We start from the raw sequence: 12,511 nt of genomic DNA, 5'->3' as shown, positions 1-12,511 counted from the left end.
CCCCCCCCAGGTTCTGTAACTTCATTTGCACCTTCCTGAAGGTATTCCACACACTTGGAAGTAAAATTCCTGTGGGTTTTGGGAAGATCTGTCAGAGATAGTCTCAGAAAATAATAGACTGTATAAAATGTTTTTTATATATTACTAATTACCCTTCATAGAATGGCCCAGTTCTCTGGCCTCAGGATTCTCTGTGATGTCCTCAGTGGTAAACAAAGTTATAAGCTTGAATGTAAGTGACAGACTGTGTTTTAAAAGATGAGGAAGTGACAACTGTTCCCTGAACACTTACTTACTGCCTGGCAGCAAAGTGCCCTGCTAGCTGATCTAGTAATATCTTCTTGCATTTTCATAATAACCCTTCATTTGGGTGCTGTTATTGGTGCTGCAAATGGAATATTGAGCCTCAGGGAAATTAAGTGCTTCTCCCCCGTTCACTCAACAAGTAAAGGACAGGGCTGACAGTTGAGCCCTGGCCTTTTTGTTCCGGATCCTGCAGTATGCTCTCAGTGACACCTGGACCACCTGCTTCTTTGTCACCTCTGACTGCCACTTCTGTTACTGTGTCTTCCTGAATCCATCTACTGATTCCTCAGGGCTCCTTCCCACTGTCCATCTTACATGAGAGTGTCTGTCACTATTGAAAATACATGCTGTCAGGGGACTGGACAGTGGCACACCTGCTATAATGTGCAAGGACATGGGTTCAAGTCCCCAGTCCCCACCTGCAGGAGGAAGGCTTTACAAGTTCTGAAGCAGTGCTGTAGGTCTCTCGGGGTCTCTCTCTTTCTCTCTGTCCCTTCCTCCCTCCCTACCTCCTCGCTCCCTCCTACCTCCCTTCTCTCTTGATTTCTGTCTGTCTCTATCCAATAAATATGACCTTTGATGTCCTGAGAATTCATTCACTTGTCTTCCTTTATGTCAGTATTTCATTTGGGCGCTGTTATTGGTGCTGCAAATGGAATATTGAGCCTCAGGGAAATTAAGTGCTACTTAATCACACATGCATGATTTCACTGCTCTGGGATGATGTTTTTCATTCAGAAAGGGAGATAGGTGAAGGGAGAGAGAGGGAGAGACACCACAACACACCTCAACACTGCTGTTTCCTCCAGTTACCTTCTGTGTGGTACTGGCAGTTGAACCTGAGCACGAGCTTACCTGGCGAGCTACCTTCTCGAGTCCATTAACTAGAAAATGTATATTTAAAAATATTTAAAATTATTTAAAAGTGTTTGGAGTCCCAGAGAGGCTTACCCAGGGGTAAGTTCTCATGCTATAGATGCCTTACACCAACCCACCAATCAAGCAGCTGTCAGCCTGGACCCCTGGGACTAGAACTGGAGCCACAACTGCTTGAGTTCTGTGATCACCGATACTCCCAAGAATGTGAAACTCCAGAAATGGTGGTGGTGACTTGTGGCTGAGATCAGTCTGTGAATAAGACCTGTGACTTTGTATTCCAGGAAAAAGTATGAAATCCATTTATCTACGTTTTGTAACCCAGTGACTCTCAGCTCTGGATGGGCGTTTAAATTACTGGAAGAATTTTAGGAACTAACCAGGATGAATTGACTTGTCTAAGGATAACTAAACCAGACTAGCTACACCTGAGGCCCATCTTCAACATTTCATAAGGTTGTTGATAGATGAGTGCAACGAGGGTTGAACGTTACTTAGAAGGATGGAGAAACAGTGAGAGGAGCAGAGCACTGCACCTGCTTCGACTTATAATACAGACAGTGCCGCTAGCAAGTTTACTAGGTGCTTGTCATGTACCCAGTAGGTCTAAGCATTTTTTTTTCCCACATGGTGCTGGGAAATGAACTGAGTCTCTTGCATATAGGAACTACTGAGCAACCCGATGGTACACTTTCCTTGTTCTCTTTATTTAGAAACAGGAAGGAGAGATGTCTCCGCTCTACCAGTGCCATCCCTGGTGTGAAGCTCCTGTGTGATGGGGCTTCCAGCAGAAGGCAGTCACACTACCTTATGAGCTATCCTCCTGGTCCCTAAGCATTTTTCATAGACCAGAATTATCTTGGTTTTCTTTTTATTTATTTATTTATTCCCTTTTGTTGCCCTTGTTGTTTTATTGTTGTCGTTGTTGTTGGATAGGACAGAGAGAAATGGAGAGAGGAGGGGAAGACAGAGAGGGGGAGAGAAAGATAGACACCTGCAGACCTGCTTCACCGCTTGTGAGGTGCCTCTCCTGCAGGTGGGGAGCCGGGGGCTTGAACCGGGATCCATACACGCATCCTTGCATTTTGCGCCACCTGCGTTTAACCCGCTGTGCTATACTGCCCGACTCCCCCTGGTTTTCTTCTTACAATAACCTATGAGCTTATTCCACTTGTCCAGATGTATAGATGGGTAAGTTTCCACTTGTACAGATGAGGTATTTACAAACTATGGAATATGAGTAAGCTACGGAATGTGACTAAGAATAACACATATGTGGGAACTCTGAGGAGGGAACTACGTCCGGTCGAATGACACTTCTGGGGGGAGATTCTCTATTGTGAAAGGGAGCTTGAAGCCATTTATCTAGACAGAACTTGTCTAGCTTCTTATATTGCTGTTCTTGTCACATTGTTCTTGGATGGCCAGAATGCCTTGGTTTGATCGACTGGGACCCATATATAATCATTCAGAAACCTTCAGGTGCCAAGTCACAAATCCTGGCTTCTTAATTCCTAGTATAAGACTCCACGCAAGTGTGTGTATACTATTACACATCTGTGCTGTAATTAGCTTATCAGATGATCGGCGTGGGTAGACACCAAGAGCATACTGCCTTGCGAATTCTCTGAGAACACGCATATTCACCAGTAAGGGTACAAGCTGTACCTCTCAAGTACTCTCGGTTTTCATGAAACTTTTTTAATATTTATTTTATTTATTTATTCCCTTTTGTTGCCCTTATTGTTTTATTGTTATAGTTATTATTGTTGTCATCGTTGTTGGATAGGGCAGAGAGAAATAGAGAGAGGAGGGGTAAGAGACAGAGGGGGAGAGAAAGACAGACAGACACCTGCAGACCTGCGTCACCACTTGTGAAGTGACTCCCCTGCAGGTGGGGAGCCAGAGCTCGAACCAGGAGCCTTACACTGGTCCTTGCACTTTGCGCCACCTGTGCTTTCTTCTTCTAGCGTTTGCCCTTCTTCCGTAGCCAGTCAACAGCGTCAGGTTGAGCCTGATGTAAAGTTTCGAGACCTCCTTTGAATCTGGAGAGGTGGCAGTCGTTGACTATGTGGGTCAGAGTCTGTCTGGAGCCGCAGGGGCAGTTCGGGTCGTCTCTGGCTCCCCAGCGATGGAACATAGCGGCGCACCGGCCATGGCCTGTTCGATAGCGATTGAGGAGGGCCCAATCATAACGTGCTAGGTCAAAGCCGGGTTGACGCTTGCAGGGGTCTGTGATGAGGTGCTTGTTCTTGACCTCAGCTGACTGCCAACTCTGTTTCCAAGAGTCTGGAACAGAGAAGTTCAGTGTAGGCGTAGGGGACCAGATTGGGTGACGAGACGTCAAGCGTTGGACAGGGTGGGCGAAGATATCCGCGTATATTGGCAGGTCCGGTCGAGTGTAAGCCACCTGCGCTTAACCAGCTGCAGTCACACGTGATCGCTCATAGTATTTATTTCATTATTTATTTATTTATTCCCCTTTGTTGCCCCTGTTACATTGTTGTAGCTATTATTGTTGTCCTCGTTGTTGGATAGGACAGAGAGAAATGGAGAGGGGAGGGGAAGACAGAGAGGAGGACAGAAAGATAAGACACCTGCAGACCTGCTTCACTGCCTGTGAAGCGACTCCCCTGCAGGTGGGGAGCTGGGGGCACTCAGTATTTTTTACAGCCTTTCTGGGAGGTCTTCACCGTGAAGGCTGGGGTGGGTTTCGGGGATGAGATTTAGGATGTATGGAAATTTAGCCAGTTTCAAAGTCTGACATTCCCTTTATTTTGAATGTCTTTTTTTTGAAAGTTCTTTATTTTGAAAGTCTGATTAATGACAGGAGTGGAGGCATATGAGAACCATGCTCATTCTTTCTTTCCATCTTGATATGCTCTTGTGATCTTTGACTTAAGCCACAAAAAAAAAAGAAGAAGAAGAAGAAGAAGAAGAAGAAGAAGAAGAAGAAGAAGAAGAAGAAGAAGAAGAAGAAGAAGAAGAAGAAGGACAAGGAGAAGAAGACTGATACCTGAATTCTACTGGCGTGGGTTGCTTTTTGGTTAGAGAAATGAAATGCCATGTTCTGATAGGCAGAAATGAGAGGAACAGTCTCATAGGGTGCAGTAAGCTGAGACTGGAGATGGGGCATGGGAAGGGGATGTTTACAGGGCAACAGAGGTGGGAGGCAGCTATTATGTTCTTGTCCTTTGTCCTGGTTCTAGAACTTTCCTTAGCCACCCTCTGACTTTACTTCCTGAATTTACATCCTGAGCTTCAAACCGCAAAGCCCTGAGGATTTGGGTCTGATCTTTCTTCCACCCAACTTGACACCTTCCCAGAGTCCTCTTGAAGACAAAGCAGCAAGAAGCCCTTTGATGCTTGGAAGCTTGTTCAGGGATGCTTGCTTTGAAAACAGAGCTCATCTTTTGATCTCCAAGTTGCCAACACCAGTTTTCTAAATCCTGACAGTTTCGTTTACTTTGCACTATGAAAGCCTACAATTCAAGGATGAAAAGCTCTACCTAAACACCAAAGAACTACATGGCTCTACCCTCAGAGAACGAAAATTTGCTGGCTCCAACTAACAAAAACAATTTTTTTAATCCTTATTTGATGGGCTTTCCTTTTTCTTTTCTGTACCTCTGTTACAAATGCAAGACATTTATAGCCTCTGTTCTGATAGACCACAGACCAGATCTGTGGATTGGAGCTCAGAGATCTGCCTGTGAAGATAACAGCTGGGCCCAACACCAACAAGGGTTCTTTTCTTGCTGGAGAGAGAACTGAACTTGTCTGCAAGGGAGGGAGTGAGGGAAGAAAAGGATATTTTAGCTTAGTCTGAGTGAAGGAAGGGTGGGGAAGAGTTTTTATTTTATTTTATTTTTTATTTTTTCTGACTGAAGAAAAGGCCAGTTCAATCTGCTAGCAAAAGGTTGGTGTTTTCTGGAGCTGAGAAAAGGCTGTTGGGACTGGTAGTGGAGGTGGAGACTTGGGGGCAGTAATCTGACTTGGGTCCTATTTTGAAGGCTGAGTCTTTGGATGGATCTTGTGGTAACATTGGTCTTTGGAGCCCAATGAGGGAGGAGTGTGGAAATAAAGAAATACAGGGGAGGCAGCAATATGGAGGAGGCACACAGGGCAGATAAAGAGTTCTCTTTGCACTGGTCTGTTAGTATGAGTCTGGAATTCTGAAATAGCTGCCAAGTGTCAAAGTTATTCCTTTTTAGGGATTATGGAGCACTTTGGGTGTTTACAGATACTCTCATTTCAGAATTGCTTGAATTCCCATTGATTCTTGAAGTCTGCATTAGTGTATGAACATATTCATATCACTTTAGGTTTATATGCTATCACTGTACTTATCCATGTATATACCACTATACTTACATATGTATAATGTTTCTATACTCATATTCTCAGGGCAGTTCGCCTCAATAATTAAACTTGAACACAGTGTTAATCATGTTCAACTATGTTGAAAATGTTCCTGAAAATAATGCCACCAGGAGATCACCATGAGTTTGTTTTTGAGTATCTGGCTCTAGAAACTGTCCCTTTGCCATGTTCTACTAGCCACTTGTTGGGGACATCAATGGGTGTTAATTTAAAGAAGAAAAAGGGTGCCCATGTCGCAAAGCGCAAGGACCGTTGTAAGGATCCCGGTGCAAGCCCCAGCTCCCCACCTGCCGGGGAGTCGCTTCACAGGCGGTGAAGCAGGTCTGCAGGTGTCTGTCTTTCTCTCTCCCTCTCTGTCTTCCCCTCCTCTCTCCATTTCTCTCTGCCCTATCCAACAATGATGACATCAATAACAATAATAACTACAACAACAATAAAAACAAGGGCAACAAAAAGAAAACAAATAAATATTTAAAAAGAAGAAGAAAAGGGGCACATGATTACCCAAGATGGAATAACCTATCAGCCATACCTGTTTACTTATTGTGTTTGCATGCATCAGACTGCCCTGAGTTCAGCTCTGCTTCCTTTTTTTAAATTTCAGTTTTTTTTCTCTTTTTAAAAAATTTTTAAAATCTTTATTTATTTATTGGATAGAGACAGCCAGAAATCAAGAGGGAAGGGGTGATAGAGAGGGAGAGAGACAGAGACACCTGCAGCACTGCTTCACCACTTGTGAAGCTTTCCCCCTGCAGGTGGGGACCGGGGGCTCGAACCTGTGTCCTTGCACACTGTAATGTGCGCTCAACCAGATGCGCCACCACCTACCTGGCCCCAGTTTCAGTCTTTTTCTTCTTGTCATTGAGGAAATGTTGTTTTATAGCACTGTTGTTGCCTCAGTGGTACAATTCCACATCTCAAAAGTTTGCTAGCAAACCTTCCTTACCATCAAAATTCCCTTTCCCTCCATCTTGGGTCTGTAAGTATTTGCCAAGGATTTATATATGTTTCATTCTCTGTGACATCCCCCCCTTTTGTTTCTTAAATCACACCTATAAATAAGTTCAACTTCTACTTGTCTTTTTTTTCCCTTCTGGCTTATTTCACTTAGTGGGAACCCCTCTGATTCCATTTACTTTGTAGGAAATGCAAGATCTCATGTTTTCAGGGCTGGGCAGTGGCACATCAGGTTAAGTGCACATATTACATTCACAAGGACTCAAGTTCAAGCCCCCCAGGCCCCACCTGCAGGGTGAATAGTGAAATAGTACTGGCTGTCTTTCTCCTTCTCCCACTCCCCTATTTCTCTCTGTCTCTATCCAATAAAATAAAAATTAACACTAAACAAAAAAAGATCTCATGTTTTCATACAACTGAATCCTATTCCCTTGTGTATATATACAATATCCTTTTGTTGCTGTTGTTACTGTCTCTGAGACTTCTTTGCTCCAGGTCAACTTTGTTTTTAGACAGATGAAGAGGGACAGAGGGAAAAAGGGAAAGATAACACAGCACCGAGCTTTCCCCATGTGTGCTGGGGGCCAGGCTAGAAATTGACTGTGGGCATTGCAAAGCAGACACCCTTTCAGGTACATTGTCTTGCCACCCCATACTATATCTTCTTCCTCCTTCTCCTCCTCCTCCTCTTCTTCTTCTTCAAACAGAAACTTAAAAAATAAAAAAATAGGGAGTCAGGCGGTAGCACAGCAAGTTAAGCACATGTGGCGCAAAGCACAAGGACCGGTGTAAGGATCCCGGTTTGAGACCCCAGCTCCCCACCTGCAGGGAAGTCGCTTCACAGGTGGTGAAGCAGGTCTGCAGGTGTCTATCTTTCTCTCCCCCTCTCTGTCTTCCCTTCCTCTCTCCATTTCTCTCTGTCCAGTCTAACAACGTCAACAATAATAACTACAACAATAAAACAACAAGGGCAACAAAAGGGAGTAAATAAAGAAATATATATTAAAAAACATTAAAAAAATAAACCATTTGTTTACTTTGGATAAGTACAGAGAGAAATGCAAGGGTGGGGAAAACAGAGAGGGAGATTGAGAGATACCTGCAGCCGTGCATCACTGCTCTTCAAGCTTCCCCTCTGCAGGTGGGGGCTGGGAGCTTGAACCTGAGTCCTTGTACACTGTAACATGTGCACTCTAGTAGGTGTGCCACTTCCTGGCCCCTTATATCTTCTGTCAAAAGTTTTACTAGTGAATTAATAGTGATTTACAGAATTATAAGATAATAGGGGTATAATTCCACACCATTCCAACACTACCAGAGTTCAGTGCTCCCATTTCCTCCGGTAGAAACTGCCATAGTTCACGCAAGATCATATGTATATTATGGGGGGGGGGCTCATTTTTATTCACTTCTATGGCCCTGCCTTCACTTCCGTCCTAAGCCACACCTACACCTATTACTACTTCTGGTTGTCCTTTTCCCTCTTCCCTTTCAGATAAGAGAAACAGCTCCCGACTTACTGTGGTGTTTTCCAGATTCTCTTCCCTCTCAAGACTCCTGATCACAAACAATCTGGGTCTCAGTGGAAGTGGGGTTCGGACCCCTTGTTTCATCTTGCCGTAACATTTCACCCTTTCTCCATGTCTTCTTTATCCAAAGACATTCCTCTACATATTTACCCCTCTCCCTCCACCTCAATCTTTTCCAGTAGCCACCATGAGATTTCAGAGAGTCTAGAGTCAGGTCATTCATTTCAGTTATTTATATTTCACCTGGGAGTGAAAATATCTGGCAATGGCTGTTCACACTGTTACTTCACTTGACATAATCACTTCCAATTCCTTTTTGTCTTGAAAAACAAAATACCGGGGGTCGGGCGCACAACGGGTTAAGTGCACGTGGCGCGAAGTGCAAGGACTGGTGTAAGGATCCCAGTTCAAGCCCACGGCTCCCCACCTGCAGGGGAGTCGCTTCATAGGTGGTGAAGCAGGTCTGCAGGTATCTTTCTCTCCCCCTCTCTGTCTTCCCCTCCTCTCTCCATTTCTCTCTACCCTATTCAACAAGGACAACATCAACAACAATAATAACTACAACAATAATAAAACAACAAAAGCAACAAAAGGGAAAATAAATAAAATTTTAAAAAACTCCAAAAAAATAAATAAAAATAAAGTACCTTTTAATTGGCTGAGTAATACCTCATTGAGTGCATTTCCCATATCTCCTTTAATCATCTGTCAGTGGATCTTTAGGTTGCTTCCATATTTTGACTGTTATAAATAATGAAGCTGTGAACATAAAGGGGATCCATATCCTACTGAATTGTTTTCATGTCCTTTTGAAAAAATATCTAGAGTGACACTGTTGGACCATAAGTTATTTCCATTTTTTTTACTTGTTTTTTTTTAATATTTTATTTTATTTATTTATTCCCTTTCGTTGCCCTTGTTGTTTTATTGTTGTAGTTGTTATTGTTGTTGTCGTTGTTGGATAGGACAGAGAGAAATGGAGAGAGGAGGGGAAGACAGAGAGGAGGAGAGAAAGATAGACACCTGCAGACCTGCTTCACCGCCTGTGAAGCGACTCCCCTGCAGGTGGGGAGCCGGGGTTCGAACCGGGATCCTTATGCCGGTCCTTGTGCTTTGTGCCACCTGCGCTTAACCCACTGCGCTACGGCCCGACTCCCCCATTTAAAAAAAAAAAAAAAGAATCTCTGTACTATTTTCTGTAGGGCCTGCACGAACCAGTCTAAATTCCAACCATTTCCGGTGTTAGAATTAAAGGAGTGAATGAATGAATAACATTTAAGCTAAGTTCTTAATACATCAAAGGAACTCAGTAGCCTGTAGCTCTCTTTCTGATTCTTAGAGTCTTTACTCATCGGGAAGCAATAACCATTTATGCTGAAAATTCACGTACTGGTCAATGGCTATTTGTGAAGACCATCAAGCTTTGGAAACAGGCTTGACAGAAGAGAGGGAGGGGGGTTGGCAGTCAAGACGGAGTGGAGAGACAGAGCAGCAGTTCTCAACAGTGTGAGTTCTCCATATCAGTATCACTTGAGGAGCTTGCTTGATAGAAACATGGAATCTCAGAGCTACAGAATCCTGGGAGTGAGTGCAGGCAATTTCCTACCATAACATGTTTGAGAACCACCAGTCTTAAGTACAGTTCAGCAGCTACTGGGTGAAGAATAACAGTAAGTGTTTCTGCCTGTCTCTGTCTGCTTGGCCACTCGGCCACACCCCCTTACATGTAAATGCTGAAGTTTTTAACCAAGTGTGGTGGCTTTAGAACAATCTCTCTAAAGTGGTCAGTGACTGGCTTTTCCTTGAATGTATAGTCTGCATAGAAATCATTCCAGCGTGCTTATTTTCAATGACTTTGCTCTAAATCCAATTTGGATTTTTAAGCTATTGACTTACTGAATTTGTTTCTTTTCTTTTCTCTAGGAAATTCCACTTACTTGGATGACCACGGACCACCTCCCAGTAAGGTAAGGCCTTTGGTGGAGGCATAAGTTTTTTTGTCCTTTTCTTAGTGTCTATAGTCTCCGCTGACCCCAACCAGCTTCTTTTTGGCCCAGGATTGTTCATAGGGAAGCTATAGATAATAGAGGTTAAGTTAATCTTTAATAAAATGATGATGATGATGATGATGGTGATGGTGATGGTGATGGTGATGGTGATGGTGATGGTGGTGATGATGATGATGATGATGATGAGAGAGAGGAGGCATATGGAGAAGCACTGAAATGGGAAGTTATTTAAAAGAAAAAAATGAAGATGACCAGATTGTCCAATGAAACAAAATACAGGAATTACTGGAGACATAAGAATACTTAGTTGTCACTTGGTGGTGGTGGCAGCGGGACGCAGAAAAAGAAGGTTTGGAGCAGAAAGGGAACACAATCCTTTATTCGCGTTGGCACCTCAGAGTTGGGTGAGAGAGCAGCAGTTTGGGCCATGTGGAGGTAGCAAAGATGACTGCCTCACGCAGCAACCTTCCCTGCCTCTAATCACTGAAGTGAAAGGCGGACAAGAGAGCAAGGGGCAGAAGAAGAAGGACTTTTATGGGAATAGCTCTCAAGAGAATGAGAAGGGGGGAGGAGTAAACAAAGCACTCCAGGGTAGGATTATAACTCTCCTGGTAATGGGAAGGGTGAGGAGTAACCAAAGCACTCCAACTATTGCTGGGAATTGATAATGCCCTGAGGGCACAACATGGCAGAACAGGCGCTCCGAGAATGTCCCAACTCTCTCGGGAACTAGCAATAGCCTGAGGGGACAACATGGCAGATGTGACTGCATCTGCACAATTTCCCAGCACTTAGAGAGGACATTAGCTAGCAAGGTCAGTGTTTTTAATGGAATTGATGGTAGTCCATGAGGAAGCCATGATTCCATAAGTATCTCTAGCTGTTCCAGGCATGGGAAGCTGAAGCTGGTTTCAAGCCTTAGGCTGTTTCTCCTGCTGTTGCATCATGTACTTTGGCATCTAGATAGACCTAGGCCCCGACCCTTTCTACAATTGACCTCACCATGTCATAGACATGGAGGTAAGACTAACCTCTTCTCCTTTCTCCCAGACCTGTTATTCTTAGGATGTGCCACTCAGACTCAGCCTCTGGCACCAGCCTTTTGTCGCAGTGCTGCTTCAAGGCTGCCCATGTGTTCTGGAGCAGTTTTGGTCAGAATTTTAAGGTTACAACAATCTGGGGAAGCAGTCGTCTTCTTATCTCCCAGACATTAACTTATTCTTTGAGCTTAGTGCATGCCAAATATCAGAATACCAAAACAGTGAGAAATATAATGCTGGCCTCTGGTTATTTAAGGTAATTCCTGCAAAGTGCATTTGCAGATACCTCCTGAAAAAGAGAACCAGTCTCTGACTTGAGAGGCTGGGAATTTACTATGAAATCAGCTTCTTTCTGAGTCTGCGAGTTTTGTTTTGTCCTTACCTTAATTCCTAACCTTAAGCCCAAAGCTAGCCCCCAACCTTAATCCCAATCCTAACTCTCTAATCCTAGCCTTTAATTACAATCCTAACCCTTTTTCTTTCTTTACATTTTCTTTTTTTTATATTTCTTTATTGGGGGATTAATGATTTACAGTCAACAGTAAATACGGTAGTTAGTACATGCATAACATTTCTACATAGCAATACAACCCCCTCTCCTCTACCATCATGTTTCAGTACTTGAACTCTACCTGACCCCCACCCCAAAGTCGTTTACTTTGGTGCAATATACCAACTCCAGTCCAAGTTCTGCTTAGAGTTTTCCCTTCTGATCTTGTTTTTCAACTTCTGTCTCTGAGTGAGATTATCCCATATTTATCCTTTTGTTTCTGACTTATCTCATTTAACATGATATCTTCAAGCTCCATGCAACAGGATAAAGAAGGTGAATTCACCATGAAACTGAGACTTTGGAGCCTCAGGAATAAGAGTCTCTTTGACTAATCATATACCCCTGTTCACATTTCTCAGTATTTTTTTTATATATATAGAGGAGACATTAACAAAACCATAGGATAAGAGGGGTACAACTTCACACAGTTCCCACCACTAGTACTCTGTATCCTATTCCCTCCCCTGATAGTTTTCCTATTCTTTATCCCTTTTGAGAGTATAGACCCAAGGTCATTGTGGGATGCAGAAGGTGGAAGGCCTGGTTTCTGTAATTGCTTCCCCACTGAACATGGGCATTGACTGGCTGATCCATACTCCCAGCCTGCCTCTCTCTTTCCCTAGTAGGGTAGGGCTCTGGGGAAGTGGAGCTCCAGGACATATTGGTGGGGTCGTCTGTCCAGGGAAGTCTGGTTGGCATCATGCTAGCATCTGGAACCTGGTGGCTGAAAAGAGAGTTTACATACAAAGCCAAACAAATTGTTGAACAATTATGGACCTAATGGCTGGAATAGTGCAGATGAAGAGTTGTAGATAGCTAGTAGGCATATTTTAATTATATTCTAAAGGGCCTGTGGCT

At 43.6% G+C, this 12,511-nt stretch overlaps 1 protein-coding gene across 6 annotated transcripts in view; it reads left to right on the top strand.

Annotated features, from left to right (window-relative positions):
• The window catches only part of UST (uronyl 2-sulfotransferase), a 426,518-nt gene that overhangs the window by 146,900 nt on the left and 267,107 nt on the right, over positions 1–12,511 (top strand). For all 6 annotated transcript variants that reach the window (XM_060205366.1, XM_060205365.1, XM_007516394.3 and 3 more), the window contains exon 2: positions 9,975–10,018. In XM_060205366.1, coding sequence (XP_060061349.1) covers positions 9,975–10,018 — 44 coding nt within the window. The remainder of the gene's footprint in view (positions 1–9,974; positions 10,019–12,511) is intronic.

The sequence above is a fragment of the Erinaceus europaeus genome, chromosome 13 (assembly GCF_950295315.1).
Source record: "Erinaceus europaeus chromosome 13, mEriEur2.1, whole genome shotgun sequence".
Classification (NCBI taxonomy): domain Eukaryota; kingdom Metazoa; phylum Chordata; class Mammalia; order Eulipotyphla; family Erinaceidae; genus Erinaceus; species Erinaceus europaeus.
This window is presented reverse-complemented; position numbering and strand designations above follow the sequence as displayed.